The 17470-nt window shown below is 37.9% G+C and overlaps 1 protein-coding gene across 3 annotated transcripts; it reads right to left on the bottom strand.

Moving 5' to 3' along the window:
• Positions 1 to 488: 488 nt before the first annotated feature.
• cabp2b (calcium binding protein 2b) lies at positions 489 to 16045 on the bottom strand. Of its 3 annotated transcripts, XM_061726294.1 has the most exons (7): positions 15897 to 16045; positions 15048 to 15347; positions 1983 to 2013; positions 1762 to 1896; positions 1553 to 1662; positions 907 to 1054; positions 489 to 806 (listed from the first exon to the last, which is right to left on the bottom strand). In XM_061726294.1, exons 1-7 carry the CDS (start codon positions 15975 to 15977, stop codon positions 781 to 783), a joined length of 831 nt encoding a protein of 276 aa, XP_061582278.1. In that variant the 5' UTR covers positions 15978 to 16045; the 3' UTR covers positions 489 to 780. The 3 variants fall into 3 exon arrangements, with proteins under 3 accessions (XP_061582278.1, XP_061582279.1, XP_061582280.1); XM_061726295.1 differs by lacking the exons at positions 15048 to 15347; positions 15897 to 16045 and adding an exon at positions 5698 to 5888; XM_061726296.1 differs by lacking the exons at positions 15048 to 15347; positions 15897 to 16045 and adding an exon at positions 5707 to 5888.
• Positions 16046 to 17470: the final 1425 nt, after the last annotated feature.

Raw genomic sequence — 17470 nt, 5'->3', positions numbered from 1 at the left:
AGAATCATTACAAAGTAAATTTAAAAGCATGAGTTTAGAATTGAAACAAAAAAAAGAAAGAATAGCAAGAGATAAAAAACAGTAGTTAAAGTATCAGTGAACTGATAAAACCGGATCCAGTTGACCCAAGTCTGGAAGGTTCATACTGGGTCAGGAGGTCCATGATGTATTCTGGTCCTGGACCATTCAGAGCTTTATAGACCAGCATCAGAAAAGTCTATCCTCTGATTGACAGGCAGCCAGTGTAAAGACCTCAGAGCTGGACTGATGTGGTCCACTTTTTTTGGTCTCTGTATATATACATATATGTATATGAACTTTACATGTTTATCATTCCTTGTTTCTGTTAGATGAATATATAAACATATTATGTTTAAATGTGATTAAAAAAAAAATCTTCTCCATAATCCAAATTTGCTTTTCCATTTTTCTGAGATGATTTAAAAATTAGTTTGACAGAAAAATAACTGCTGGTTCCTCTCTTTATCAAGTTTTCACACATTTAATTTATTAACAAAAAACAAAAACATTTTTACAATTTTAAAAGCAAGATTTTACACTCAAAGAGCAAACATTTGCATATAAAAATACATTAAAAATCAGTTACGTAATAAATACATTTCTAAATCCGATTTCACTGCAGTTAACTGTTTTATTTTCTAATATTATATAAAAAAATATAATTTTAAAAGAGTAAAATGAAAGTTCACTGCAGTGAAGTGTGTTCCCTTATCCATATTCGTGATCGCCTGTTCAGCTGAGTTATGGACCATCAACGGATCAACGGGACATCATCCGCACAAACTCTGAAAAGAGAAAACCAAAGCAGTGAAATGGGAGAAGAAAAAGAGGAAGATGATGGAGGAGCTGGGATGTAATCGGCTCCCATTAAAGATCCCTATTTACCCTCAAAATCCACCAGGCCGTCTCCGTTGAGGTCGACATCTCTGAGGATCTCATTGATCTCTCGGTTGGTCACCTGCTCTCCCATCAGCTTCTTCATGGCTTCACGTAGCTCCGTCAAACTGATCTGGCCATCACCATTAGAGTCAAACTGGATGGAGACAGAAAAACAAGCCCACAAAGATCACTTCAAACAGAATACACAAGAATATTTTAGAAAATGGGCTACTTTTTTTAAAGCAGCCAACTACACCATCTCCCACAAGGGCTTTTATATATTTATACTAAAAGTTAAGCTTTGATATCAAGTGATTGCAACTTTGTTTTGTGATAAACATGAAAACTTTTTTTTTTATGAACAATATCTCTTCAAAAATATTAGTAGCACTGCTCTATCTTCAAATTATTCAGTCCAAAAGCATTTTTTTTAAATCTTCATGACCAGTTCCTCTGGTTGAATGACTTTTATATGTTTGAAGATAATACACGTTTTTCTTCAAAAGCTCCAACAGTTGTGTTTGCCATCCTTAGTTTTCATCCCAGATGTAAAGATATTATTCAGAACAAACCTTTAAAGCTCATTCACAGCTGGAAAATTAAACATTGTGGTGTATATTGCTTTGATAAATAGCAATGTGTGTATTCTGACCTCTCTGAAAGCATCTCGGAGTTCTTTGACGCCTATCATGTCGGCTGTCTCTGCCAGCATCTTGGGTCCCATCAGCTCCACAAAGTCCTCAAAGTCCACTTTACCTCCACCTAAAACAAACACACACACACAAAACCGCACAAGAAACAAGATCTCAGTCCTACTCTAACAATTTTCTTCTGACGTCCACATGGATTAAATCAACTCACAGATCTGCTGGCTCAGGTGGATGAGCTCCATCTCTGTGGGCATGTATCCCATGGTCCTCATGCACTCCCCCAGGTCTTTATGGCTGATGTAGCCTTTCTTGTTCTTGTCAAACTCCACAAATGCCTCACGAAGTTCTGATTAAAACCAAAACACACGTTGACACGTGTGAGTGAGGCTACAGTGAGGTGACGTCAGAGCAACACATTGTAGGTCATCTCACCTTCGATCTCCTCTGGTCTCAGCTCTCTGTCCTGTTAGAGAGGTACATTTACTGGATTAGCCTCTCACTTCACAACACACAACTTGAAGATACATCCGCCTAAAGTGTTTAGGACACTTTTTTGGTATTGAAAATAACAAAACAAAACCACACTCTAAAGCAACAAACACACACTGATACACACTTCACATTATGCAAAAGAACACAGACAGAATCAATATTGAATAGAAAATATGGTCAATGCAAGTATTTTTTTCACGCATTATCATAGTTGTGATGTTTGACAAACACTTTAATGAGCTCACCCTCATATTAACCAGACCAAAATAGGATTTGTGAGCTATTTATGCTGCTTCACTGTGTAGCAACGACAACACAGGTAAATAAGTGAGATGGTAATTTGTTATTACAGCTATCCCATTACTCTTTTCCCTCGTGAGTTCCTGTGAGCGAACTCAGTTCAGACTAGTATTGTGTCTATAGAGTTGGGTTCAGCTGTCTTACACTGCTGCAAAGATGTTTTGAGAGCTACAATATTTTGTCTAGAAGGACCTCACTCTCCTCTGGAAAAACTCTTCTACTGTTGGTTCTTCTGTGTCATTTGTGTAGTCCTGGGTTTACAAAGTCATTGTTTTTGGTTAAAATGTAAATATAAAGAGGTTTTAAACATTTTTCTTTTTCTAAAACAATATGAAATATTTGAATACATGTCCACAGTTCCCATGCAAACAAAAGCACGTGTATATCCATCTATGGACTGGATGTCGTATTCACACAAGCACAAAAACACACACGACAGAAGCTGTGGTTCAGCGTGGTGAGTGTATCAACAAAAACTTCCTTTACATCATTGTTTTTACTTCAGTCTGTCTGATAAAAATCCTATCTTATTTTCAAAGTGAACCAACAAAAATTCAATATATTATCAGGATTTAACTGTATTTAATCTTTATTGCCCTTATCTTTTTCTTCTTTTGCTTCATTTACGTTTTATGATGTGATTGGGTTTTCCTCTTGTTTGTGTTTGATACAGGGGTTCTGTTACTGACAGCCAAACTGAAGACGGATCTGCCTGTTGACTCAGTTGACTTACAGTTTCTAGTTTCCTCTAGCCAACATCTGTATATGGGACCCATCTGATGTGAATAAGCTGGAAAATGGACCCCCACATGGCATTGTCCAATGGTTCTATATTATATCATATGAGCTGCCCTCATGGTTTTGCTTCAGGGTTGTAATGATTGTCCTATCTACACCGATACATCAATTTAATGTTGAATGAATCAATAGCATTAATACAAGATAAAAACAAAAAAACGATCTAAGACCAGCCCATGTAATCCCAATTACGACATGTTGCCAAGTGGCCTTTTGAAGGAAAATATATATATATTTTTTTTAAATTAAGTGTCCAGTGAAATCATGTTCATTCAACATGTGATATTGTGTCATATCATTCACTTGCTCTTGAATCAAGTCAAACCGAAATTACATCATGGTCAACTTTGTGATATTGGCAAACATCAAATTGTTTCCCAGTTAATCAATGTACTTGTGATTCAAACCCCTAATTTGCTGATGTGATATTGGGCCCATGCTCTTTCATCTCCATGTACCAGAACACAATCACCGTGAGCAGTTGTTTCAGCATTGAACCCACAGATAATCCCATATGAGGCCTCAGTTTTTAGCATTGCATTGAATTGAGTCGACATCAATACCTCCATCATGGTGTCAGTTTCTTCTCAGGCTTCAAATAATGATGTGCTTTTGCCCGCAAGCCCAGAACTTTTTTATTTCCTCTACCTTGTTGCTCTAATGTTGAACATTAGAGAACAAACCCCATCAAGCCAATCAGTGACTTTTCCATTGAACTTGATCATTGATCCCTCTGAGCACAAGCTGTGCTGTGGGATTTGTCGGAATGAAAATGAACTCACACAAGTGGAAAAAGCTGCACAACGGGTTGTAACAACACATTGTGCTCACTTGTCTCACAGTCTACATACGAGTGTCTGAGTAAAGCCCTGTTTAAGGAAGATGCAGGCAGGGCCCACAATGCTATTCTTCACCAGTGCGGTGTACGGTGTTTCCTCTCCATCCTGATCCTCCTCTCCCTCTAGCTGCAGACCCCACCGGCCCCTCATCTTACCCCACAGGGCATCATGAATCACGCCCTTTCACAGACACACCAGGCTGTTAGAACAAAACTTTTAATGTTACACTTCACACAGCTGTATTGTTCTCTTTGAAAGAACAAGACCTAATGGTTTAAGTCACACAGACATTTGATTGATTGTGATTCTCCTGTCTATGTCCTGCTGCAGTTGTTCTCTTCATGTCTAATGACATGTTTCATCTATGTGTATCACTGGTGCAATAAGAATTACAGGGACATGGAGCAAAAATTGAGCAGTTTTTTATCTTATTTCTGTGTTACTAGATAAACTCGTAGCCAAAGGATATAAGCAGGTATCTGAAAATTGGGAGAAATTAGAGAATTATTCTTGTACACTTTCGGAGTGAAAAAAAGAAAGTCCCCACTAACCAAGCTTAGTGAAGCTGCTGAAAGTAGATTACAAAAAAAAAGGAAAAACCACTTCAAAATGGTCTTATTTACATATAGTCCTTTGTGCATAACTATGCAAAATTTGACACAACAATCTAATAAAATGCAGGGAACTACTATCTCATTTTGGTAACATGCCACAACCTGGGCGTGGTAATTGCATGCAGTACTCCAAAATCCTGCTGTGACTTCTGTCAACAATGTGATCAGCCGGCTAAAGTGACCACTTACTATGACTGTCTTGGTGAGCACACAGTCATCAGATGATGATGGATAATTCTGGCCAAATGGTTCAGGACAATATCTTTAAGAGCTAGAATACAGCAAGGAAGATCTGTATGAAATAAACACGAGTTTGATTGTTTTTTTGCCATGATGGGCAAATTAATTTTGTTGACAAAGATGCTTGTCCACTTGTCCATCTATTCAGCACCGGGGTGCATAGTTATGCTTGAGACAAGTGTTGCAGCTAATGGCTCAAACAATTCATTTGAGTGGTTCAGAGTAAGAAACGGGTTCATGTAAAATTAAACTAAAATCTGGCAGCAAATATCACACTGACAGCAAAAAAGTTGACAACAAGATGAAGACGGCCACCGAAACAAAATATACATACACTTAAAAATCTAAAGAGATACAAGGTGAAAGGTTTGTTATGACCTTTGCAATCTAACAACTCCAAAGTCTGTGAACAGAAAATATCAGTGGATGCTTGATTTGTCACTAATCTCACAGAACTACAAACCGTCTATAAGAGGAATTATATAAAATCTCCTACATAAGAACTAACAGACTCCTTGTTGTAGTTGTTGTTTAAAATAAAGAAAGAAATGCATCATCTTTATACTCTTTGGAGATCTTCTCAAAGCTTATTTGGCTGCCAGTTTATGAAAACAATAACCCTACAAAAGGGGAATCTGTCTTAGGTAGTGGTGCCTTTTAGTGCAGAGACACACATTGTTTTCTGTATTGAGAGAAAGTAAGAATCATTAAAATGAGTTAGAAAAAAACTTTGTTTAGATAATAACGGTAAAAACAATATTCATTACAGATGCAAACCAGAAAAGTTCATCTGACCAAAATCAAGCAAGACCATTACATTATAGCAAGTCAGAATCAACCTAAGAAAACACAAAGTGTTCCCACCTTCTTCACCTCATCTTTCCTCGACGGTTTTGTGCAGTTGCCCATTACCAAACCACTCGGTTTGACCTTCCTCTCGTCCGTATTCTGTTCCTATTTAACTGCTCTGTTTAATTCCATAGATGAGCAATCAGACTGACAAAAACACAAAAAAACAAAAAAAACTAACTAACTAAAACTGTCTGGCACCGACAGCTGCTCTCTCTACAAATGAAGCATCTTTCCTCATCACAGAGGGCTTTTAATCCCACACTGCACATCCACCTCCCTCTCTTCCCTCCCTCCCCTGTTCACATGTTGCTTTAGCATTTAAATTACTTCATCTACAGTAAGAAGAGTTTAAGAGGGAGCATTAAGAGGGCATAACCACAGGATTTAATCTTTTTGATTAAAAAGGGAGGGTGATGGAATCTGAAGAAATAAAGCAGGATCTTCTTTAAATGAAGTGCTGCACATTTAATTTAATTTATCTTAAAGAAAGTTAACATATGGTGGCAGGAAAAACAATGAGAGCTTTATAAAAGCAAAGAAAAACAATGTGCTAAAGTTGCTAAACAATCATTATTTATCATTGCCAGAGAAGAAAGTAATTACATCAATGAAAGCTAATGAACAGAGTTTGGACGTTTGCTTTAGAGCTACTTGAATGTAAAGTAAACTTTCAGACATGTTGCTGTCCATGCTGATGTGAATCATATTTCTGAAAAACAAGAAGAATTGATCTGCATGATGTGGAAAGAGCTACAAAATCATCTCAAGTGTTTATCCATCCTCAGTCCACAGATAAATGCCTGCAAAAAGAAATATTTTAGTACTGTGGCTACTCTTCCTCAAAATGGGCACCGGGTCAAGATGACTTCATTTTCATTAAAATGATAACCTTTTGTGTTCCGTTATTGTAGCTGAGATGAAAATCATATCACTTCTTTCTTTCTTTCTTTCTTTCTTTCTTTCTTTCTTTCTTTCTTTCTTTCTTTCTTTCTTTCTTTCTTTCTTTCTTTCTTTCTTTCTTTCTTTCTTTCTTTCTTTCTTTCTTTCTTTCTTTCTTTCTTCCTTTCTTTCTTTTTTTTCTTTCTTTCTTTTCCCTTTAGCTTTCTGTCATGGCACATTCCCTGAATGGGGTGAAGATAATTAATGTCTGTCACTTCTGCTCCAACACATTTAATATATGCAGTTGTGAATATTTAGATTCGGTGTGAAACCAACTTTGAACTATTTTGACCCAGTTACAGCTAGGATAAGCTCCAGCAGAGTCTAAATTAAAATTTAGACCTGTGGGTTTATCTATTGATTGAGATAATAAAGAACATATCATTAATTTCTGTCATATTTCCATCTAGATCTTAGTCTGGTGATGAAATCAAAGAGACTCACTCTCATGATTTTTGTTTTTTGATTTACCTCCTTCACTTTGGAATTATTATTATTATTAAGTTGTCGTTAATTTTTGTTTTTTGATTTACCTCCTTCACTTTGGAATTATTATTATTATTAAGTTGTCGTTGTTGTCATCCTTCTTCCAACCAGAAGAGGTCTTTAATGTTTGTTTCTGTCATCTCAACCTTTTCAATCATGGTCCCCTTCCTTTTTCCTACATGCACACCAATAAACATATAAACGTGTAAATATATATATCTATGTGCACACCTGAATTCACGTAAAGTCTAAAGTCCAAGGGCTAGCTTATGATTATTCATCATTTACTTATGTAGTTGAGGTGTTGTGTTTTTAGAATAGACGAAAATAAATGGTGTTAAAATGCGTCTTTTTAAAAAGTAATGAAGGACGTATACATACCGCTGCATTCTTGGTAATGGCTCACATTAAAAAAGTTAGGGATTATTTTAAGATGTGAAGGTTAACTGATGAAAACCTCGGGAGATACACAAAGTTTGCTGACTTGTGGTTGAGTAATGTTGGTCTCAATTATTTACAGATTTGTAGATTATAACACACAGTTTGATGCACTGGTAGTATGAGATTATTTGAGCTGGGTTACCACCAGACTTTAGCTGGAAACCTTTTACATACCTCATCCCCAAAACATGCGTGTTAGGCAAATTGATGATTCTAAAAGGCCGCCCCAGGAGTGAGTGTGAACATGTGTAATTGATTGTCTATATCTGGATGTAATGGCAACTTGTCCTGGGTCTGTCACTGAATTTTGCCCATAAAGAGCTGGAAAGGGGCTCATGAGAGCCTCCTGAGTAGAGAGAGGTGAGTTTAGATGGTGGATGGATGGTTTTAACTGATGCTGAACCTCACCTTTCACATCCCCAGAGATGAACTAAATAATATCATGTTAAGAAGTAGATTCGGCATTGAGCTTGCTACAGAACATCAAAAGTGTGTGATATAACCATCATAGTGTTGGGACATAAATTTCATCATATAAAGAAATGGTCATGACATTAAGAACAAGACTGTTTTAAGTGACCACATGAAGAGTTCAGGCATATAGTCGCAATGTCTGGATTTGACTTTGACTTGAAGAAAGCGTGCATGTGTGTGTGAAAGAACATTATTTATACTTTGCACAGATAATATTGAGATATTCCATAAGAGATACGCCGTCTTGTGTGGTTTCTAGGCCTGTGTTGAAAAGATCGATTCTCCGATTTAAAATCGATTCTCATATTAATTCCTAAAAATTGATTCATATGTCTAAAGATCGATTAAAAAAAAATGTTTTTTTTCATCATTACATTACAACTTTTGGTACTTTTTTGTTTATGCCCAAAAAAGGAATAGGCCTATTTTGTTGGAATCGAGAATAACTGGTGCCATGTTTTTGCCTTTAAATATGTTTAAAGGTATGAAAACATTAAAGTGTTCAGTTATAATTGCATAAATTGTCTATATTTATTTGCTTTATATACTGTCTTGGGGTACATTTGCATAAATGTTAAAAACCAAATTCTCATAAATGGGGAAAAAATAAAAGCGATTTCTTTCGTCCTCTGTTTGCTGCCCTGGATCTTTTTGGTAATTCTGACCCACACGATGTTTCTGAAAGCAGTTATATCAGCATTCTGGGAGGTGATTGGTCCTTATAGCATCATTAGCTGCAATACTTGCTGTTGAATCTCAATATAATAGTAGTATTAATATGTTGCATAACTAGACAGTCATATAATTCATGCAACAGTTGAAAAAACAGTTTCATTAACAGTAACCCAAATCAATATCGGATCGAATCGAATTGGATCGAATCAAAGCGTGATAATCGATTCTGAATCTTAAGAATCGGAATCGAATCGATTCTTGATATTTGAATCGATCCCCAGCCCTAGTGGTTTCATTGCTTTGTTTTGTAGGTATTTTGCAGGGTTCGCAGAAGCTTAGTATTACACAGCCCGCTCAAATTATTGTGACGTTTTAGGGGCATTTTAAATACATTATCTCCTCTATTATCATGATTTGTTTTGTTGTCTCTAAAGAGCCTGTCGTTGATATGAACTACTATAAGAAATCATAGTTTCTTAAGAAGCAATAACAAAACAATACTGCTGGATGGAGTATAATATGTAAGACATAATGATGTAACTCCTGCTCAGTGTGTGCAGGGGTCCGTTTCACAAAGCAGGTTCAACAAACTCTGAGTCTAATCCTGAACTCTTAGTTGATCTACTCTGAGATCGGAAACTCTGAGTTTTCGGTTCCAGAACAGCGGTTTAGAGGTAATTTACTCAACTCTAAGTAGTTTCACCTGGAGTTAAGCTCGTGCGCCACAACTACCAAAAGCCAGCATTAATGGAGCCCTGATACAACGATTCACCATGGCAACCGGTGACAACAACGGCAAAAGATCCACAAACTTTTTTTTTTTTTTTTAAACTTTATTTAAAATTTCAATTTACAAAATCTCTTTGAGGAAACATTACCGGTAGTTTGCATCTGAAGATCCACATACTTCACGCCGTGTCCTTTTTCACCCGAATGGAATTAGAGATTTAAATGTGCGCATATATACGGCGAATATCTATGTTTTTCGAAAAAAGAGTAACACCGCAGCACAGAATAATATGAAATTAATTTAACAGATCTCTACATCATTCACCTGCAATCCTGTGGAACCCCTTGATGGCTTGGACAGGTTTATGTAGGCTTGCCACCCGTCCCTTGAAATACGGAATTGTTCCGTAATTGAGAATTAAAAGTTGCGTTCCGTATTGAACCAATACAGACACATATTATGCTCTTATTTATTTATGTAATAATATACAGGTGGAGGTCGGAAAATTTGAATATATTGAAAAACTTAATTCAGTAAATTCAACTTAAGGTGAAACAAATATTATTTCCCAATACATGTGTAGCGTGGTGCAGAAGAAAACTGTCCTCCACTACATATTTAATTTAAAGTTTTTAATTTGTTCTTAAAAGAGCAAATATCACGGTTTACAACCATCAAAGTTCGCTACAAAACAGGTAACTTTCTCCTCGAGTCCGTACTCTTCCTCTTCGGACTCTTCATCACCAGACTTCCGTCGTTCCTCCACGCTCCGTGGAGCGTCTGCGCCCCCTACTGGTGAGACTTGGACATGGCGCACGGCGGACAAAACTACATTTTTTAACAATAAACCAAACCTCTTACTTAGCAGAAAACACTCAGAAAACATCACCTGAACTGGACCTGAGCTGCATCAAACAAAATGCAAATTAAACAAGCAAATATTATAACTGTGGCATATCCTTCCCCTGATTACTCTGTGTGCCACACATGCAAAGTGAGATATTTCAAGCCTTTATTTGTTATAATTTTGATGATTATGGCTCACAGTTTATGAGCCATAAAAAAATAAAAAATCTAAAAAAAATTGAATATATTATGAAATCATTAAACAATTCAATCATCAAAATTATAACAAATAAAGGATTAACATATATTGCTTTGCCTGTAATGAGACTATGTAATGTATTACGCGTACCATCTCCCGACGAATATTTAATTCTCTGCGCATTAATTCTGCACCTTCATCAATTGTGTCTTCATCAAAAGGACATGCCATGTTCGTGACAATGGACTTCTAATATATATACTGACTCTGTTTTTAATGACAGACGGCAGAACTTCGCCAAAACTCGCCTGCTGACTGAATGAATGAGGAAATCAAATGTGCGTGCGGCTCTGAAAGAGGAGACGCAGAGAAACTCCAGGTTTCACGATATAAACCTGGTCCCGACCAGGTTAGGTTCAGAGAGTCTGTTACTACGGTAACTGACCGAGAGCTTAAGTTACCTCTCTTTGTGAAACAGGCTAGAGTTACGTCTCTTTCTCTGGTTTGAGTTACCTCCCTTTGTGAAACGGAAAACTCAGAGTTTCCCTCATTTCAGGGTTAACAGACTCAGAGTTTTCACTAAACCTGCTTTGTGAAACGGACCCCAGGTCCGTATAATTGAATACAACAGAGTACATGAGCACATGTTCTGCGTGATCTCAGTCTCTGTTGTCACCACTAGAGGTCACTGGAGGACATCTCATCTGACAGCTGATACAGTAGTGGTTTTATTTTTAGCTGCACTTCCAAGCAGATTAGTTGCAGCTTAATAGCAACCGCTTTGAATGAAATTAAACTTAAACCGGGGGGAAAAAAAGTTTAAAGGAGGAAACTAACAGTTGGAAGCTTCCAGACTGTAATTGTAAGAGATTTAATCAGCATGCAGACAAATATGAGTTCTGATGCTGGCACTTATGATACTATCTTTAAAATCTCATGAATCTCATGATCCACTTCAAAATCACATTACTGTCCACCTTGGTTTACTGATGGAAAACGTCCGTTTACCATCAGCAATGGAAACATTTACTGTAATTAATTTACACAATGCCATTCAGAGAATCCTAGCAGACCTTGAAGAAAAACACCAGACAGGTTAAGTGAATCAGTTAACACTTTGCTACAATGCAGTGTTCTTCAGGGAAAAGTTTGGAGCAGGCCATCATTTAAAGGTAAAAATTATTGAAAAAAGACACATCCAGAAATGCAAGACTCTACAACTCAACAGCTACCAGCCTCCTGGTGCCAGACAGAACAAAACACCCACAGAAGTGTTCGTTCCCAGATGGATCACAGCTGTAAACTATGTAAACTGTTTTTAGAGGAATATGTTGATGAAGTATGATTGTTTTGTGTTTTATAGTTAGGCAATGCCAAATCCCAATCTGTATGTGTTACACCACCAAATATGTTTCAAATGGTTCCACGTTTCAACATATGGCATATTTTCTTTGTATTATTTTAAATAGATTGTGTGTTGATCTGCTTCAGTACTCAGTCCTGAAACAATCAAGCGGTTTACATCAGTTACAAAAGACATCAGGTATCAGCTCCATCAAACATTATGATTAGTCTGATTCAAGTTAATTACCTCTACCTTTAAGCTGCCAGAGATCCTTCACGATTTTTCTGACAGACAAAACTGACAGCTGCCAGTGCAACTGAAGACATGCAGCAGCACTAAACCAGGTTAATTACCAGGCCGATTCCTTCTTAATGATGGTTTCAATTAATCATGCAAATGAGAGGCTCTCTTGTGTTTCTGCACACACACACACACGCACACAGGTTTATTTATGACACTAAGTTTCTGTTTTAATTACCTTTCAAGTGTTTGTATTAGAGTTGACAGCGACACCAACGGCTGGAGGTTAATTCTGCTGTTAACACACAAACTCTCACAAAACACTCGCGTAGTGTGTATGCGTGTAACCTGAGAAACGACAGGTCTCAGGTTATGTGACTGTCATTAGTTTCAGACTCAGCACACTCCTGTGTGTGTGTACATCATGTGCTGATCTGGTGTCAGATCTACATCAGCCATGACAACTAACAAGATGGGAAACAGTAAATGAAATAGTATAGAGCAGCTTTGGATTTGCATATTAAACCTGATATGTAATTCAGTTAAACTAAAGTGTAACATATCAAATATTGAGACAGTAATGCTTTGTGAAATATATAGTTTCATTTTGAAACAGATACCATGCGACATGGTCCATGAAAGGGGAATATATTTGAATATTTTTTAAGCCAATGGTATCAAAAACACCAGCTATGTCTGAAAGAAATTTTTTTTTTAATTTTTGCTTGATGTATGACTTCATCCATGCAAAAGTCCAGGTTCTATGTTCTATGCTCATTTTTTTCTTTGTCGCAAAATCCCAAAGGGTGACAGATGTATGAAGCAAGACCTAACCCTATATATATATATTTTTCTCCACAATCACCAGGCAACTCTCTAACTGCTTTGCAACCACAGCAGAACTTCCAACCTCCAGGGTGAAAATCCTTTTCAATCTATTATTTGCTTCACATTGTTTTTCCACCATTAGCACCAAACTAAAAGCACTTGTTCTCATATTATCATCAAACTACGTTGTCAAAACCTCTGTTACAGCATTAAATTGGTGGTTGCACCATTAACATAATTGGTCAGAAATGGCAATACAGTGTGCATTATCCTCTATCAGATGGAGCCCATTTTCAGATCTATTTAAGGTAAGACAAAGGGAGAATTTTGAGTAGTTCTCCTTTCAGATGGTTGGCAGTCTCCAGAGCACAACATTCAGGGAGATGTTTATCTCTGCAGAGCATCTGTTTGTGCTTTCATGTCAACAACAGGACAAATTCCCAGGCTATGATATGTTTTTCTGCTTTCTTCCCAAATGGAGAAAAAAATGCTATGTAGGCAACAATCTTAGAGGCATAGCAGGTCAGATAAACGTATGATGTTCATGAAATACCTCACTTCATTAAGGATGCAGCTTGTGATAATGTTTAAAATCCAAAATGAATAAACTATTGCTGTATGAAGGAATCTCTGCTGGAAATCAGTTATTATTCAATGCGCACATCTGTTAATAAGCACTTTATCCAAACTTTGTCATGTATCTAAAGTTTATCATGACACATCAATTTAATTTAACTCAAATTACAATTTGAAGAGGTTTCTGCATGTAGTTCACAGTGCAGGAGAGAGAGGACAGAAATACTGATAACACATCCATCATCTATTTCATAATAAGTGCTAAAGCGAAATGTGCAAAATACCACAAATGGTAATAAATAAACACGTAAACTAAAAAAAACGTAATCACTAAAAGTGCAAGAACTCAGAAAATAGGTGATTGGTACAGCTCCAAGCAATTATCAATTCTTCTTGAGCAGAGCGATGCTGCTGCAGAAAATAATTATAAAACCTCCTGTGAATCTGAAATGTTATGAATTCTTGAAGGTTTCATCAGTGTGTTTGTGATGTAGCGTGGGGCTTGTTTAGAAGTCTACAGATGATGAATTTATGGGGCCCAGTTCATTTCATTTTGCTTGGGCTTAGGGTCTTTGAGGCTGTTTTGAGGGTTTCACCGTCACACTTTTCTGTTGTACTCATGCATTAGTGCACTGCCTTTCCTTCCTTCCATCCTTCTTCTCTCCAGACTTTGCCGACTGCTCTCTCCCACTCACTCAGCAGCTCTTTCTTATTTTGGATCACTTGCATCACCACTGACATCATATTTTTCCTTTTTTTTTAAATAAAAATACTGACTTCCTGTTGCTAACCTCAGCTCCACTCATCGTCAGTCTCCTTAGTTCACTTACGTGATCAGGTGGATTTGGCTATTTTTTTGTTTCAGAAAAAATCCAGAGTGACTCACAAACCGTGATGAGGTCAGAGAGACAAAGGGGGCATGGATTTGACTCTTTTGATTTAATTTCGTTACTCATATTTGATACTTTTGCCCAGCGTGATTGTCTGACCCCGGGTGACAGATGCCTACCGTGGGGCTCCGTGTTGTGTGTCGTTTCTGAGCATGTGAGTGATGGGATGTGATGTGATACTGAGCCGATAGAGTGACAGCAGACACAGGGTGTTCATCAGATCTCTGGCTGACCATGGTGGTATCTGTTACGGATTACACTTTCGTAATGTTTCCCGAAGTAAAGGAGCTTAAAACAACACGCTATCATCACTCTTAGCTTCAGCCTTCATGCTTTGCAGAGCCCACAAGGGAAAGGTGTAATGGTTGTTCAGAGGTCAAAGAGGTCAGCGTTGTGGGACGGACTGCTGCCTACACAAACTGGATCAGATCTGGACTTTAAATTTGAACTGCAGGCATTGAGTTACGATCGAGCCATTGGTGAGACATTCAATCAGCCAGAGAACTTGATTCAGGTGTAACACAGTAAAGTATCCATGCACACGTTCAAATAAACACACACACACACACACACACACACACACATACACACACACACACACACACACACACACACACACACACACACACACACACACACACACACACACACACACACACACACACACACACACACACACACACACAGGCCTACCTGTCCAAACACTGAGTCCACTATGGGCAGCAGGTCTGCAGGATTGGCCTCCTTCTCTTGTTCCATGTGTGTCCTCTGTGATCCCTCCATCATCTCCTCTAGCTTCTCCTCCAAGGCCTCCCTGTCCTCTGCTGCCTCAGGTGCCTCAGCTGCCTCAGCTGTCCCCGTCTGAGGGAGCTGTTTGGATCTTTGACGGTTCTGAGGCTGAGGGGTCATATTCTGTATGTCAGCCGCAAGCCTTCCCTGCTCGATGCTTCGTCTCCTTTCCCTCTCCACCTTCTTCTTGATGGCAGCCTGCACCTGTGGAGGCCCAGGGTTGAAGAGGAAAATACATGAAGGCAAATGCATACACTTAGAACCACAGGTTCAAATTACAGTCAGTATTTCAGATGTCCTGAAAGAGCTATTTTATTCAGTGCAATTCTAAACTTGGATTCTGAAGCACATTCATTTCTTAACGTTTTTTTCTATTTTATGACAAAAAAAACCCCACAATGGATCCTTCAACTGTCACACTCTTGTTTTATACGATTACTTTTTTTTTTTAACAAATTAAAGGTTTTTTTTAGCCTTATACATACACACTCAAAAGAATAAACAGTTTCTCAACAGTCTTTTTACATCCGTTTAGTTGAAGATCATCTTTAAACCTCTGTATGTAGAGTTCAAGAGAAGAAAACAGTTGTAAAAACACTATTTTGCATTAAGAGCATCTTTATGCATAATACAATAAAAATACAGTTAGAGGTATAAGCAAAGCTGCATTTAAGAAAAGAGAGAGCTGTAATGACAGAGACATTTTCAAACATATAACTAAGTATAAATACGTGCACACTCCTCCACACACACCTGTTTTGCAGACCTCTCCTGTGGTGCGCTCATGGCTCCAGCACCTCCTCCGTTGGACGGCTCTCGAATGAGCATGAACATCTCCGTGTGAAAGGCTCACACACAGACTTACACACATACACACACTCTTCCGCACACACACTCTTCCGCTCTCTCGTCCTCTCCCTCCCTCACCCTCTCCCTTGCCTTCACTCCGCTCTGCCGCAGCCGCTCTGGTAGATTTTATTTAAGTGGGTTTAAAAATCTCAGCAAACTCTGCTGAAGACTGAAAAGGTCATTCAATTAGTCTGAATCTCAAAAATGTGTTAAGTGATGAAGAGTTTCTTTGTTAGAAGTGAATGAAAAATGAAAGGATGGTTGAAGTGATTCCAGGGAAAAATTATGATTCAGTTCTTCCCCCCTTTTTCTGGTCTGTCTAGTTTTTTCTGGTTGTTTTCCTCAGAAATTCACCGCGGTGTTCATGTTTGTCTCTAGACGTGTCCAAGTTCAGAGGCTTTTGGCATCTTCAGTTGTCTTGGCTCTGGACTTGAGTTCCTGCACCTCTGCCCCAACCTACTACTTCCTGATCTTTTAGGTGACAATTTATACCTCCTGAACTTTACCTCACTCACGTTCTCCACCTATAACACGTCGACCTCTCTCTCCCTCTCATCCACCCCTTTTTTACGCCTTTTCTCCTTCACTGTTGGTACATGCTCCTCTTGCTGCATTGGTTCTTTCCTCCTCTCACCATCAAAGCACATGCAGACGTCATGGAACATGCCTTGGTATTTTGTTATCTTTATTTCTGACTGCATCAACTGCATCTCATTTTATATTATTATTATCACCATTTTTGTCTTCTTTTTTCTTTGTCTCATCACTTCTATTTTTGTATTGTATTTATTTATTTAGCACAATTTAAAAAAATAGTGCAAGGAGGGAACGAAGCCCAGAGGACTTGTACAGAGTTCCACTCCCGTCATCTACTGTAAACAGAAAATTAAATGTACAAACATAGGAAAACTCTAATTATAAACATGAAAAGAAAACAAAGATACATAATAGAGAATATATTGAAAAATTAGGACATGAGATGTTTTTTCAGCAATTTTTTGAAGGATATAAATGACAATGTGGACCTTAGAGACATATCTAAATTGTTCCAGAGTTTAGGACCTCTAAATGAAATATTAAACTGATGAGAAGATGTTCGACAGAAGAGTAAATGTAGATTGACACTGTGTCTAGTTGAGTATGAATGCAAATCAGATGAAAAACTAAAGAAATGATGAAAGGCGGTAGTCCTCACTGCTCTCTAAGCCTTCCCTTTCTCAATCTTTCCACTCTCAATCCCCTAACACCGTTGTACAGTTACACTCACAATGCTACTTTTTAGTCATATATGTTTTTCCTTTGCAGTTTCCAGGTCAGCAATTCATTTATGGAGGAGGGTTGACAGGATACAACAACCTCAGCTGCTACGCAGGGATGAAAAGCTTTTGTTTTGCGGCAACACATCACCTTTGTGCTGTACTGTATGCATAATCACATCCAATGAGCATGACTGAGCACACGCACAGGTGCACATGTCA

Source organism: Cololabis saira, chromosome 7, assembly GCF_033807715.1.
Source record: "Cololabis saira isolate AMF1-May2022 chromosome 7, fColSai1.1, whole genome shotgun sequence".
NCBI lineage: Eukaryota > Metazoa > Chordata > Actinopteri > Beloniformes > Belonidae > Cololabis > Cololabis saira.
This window is presented reverse-complemented; position numbering and strand designations above follow the sequence as displayed.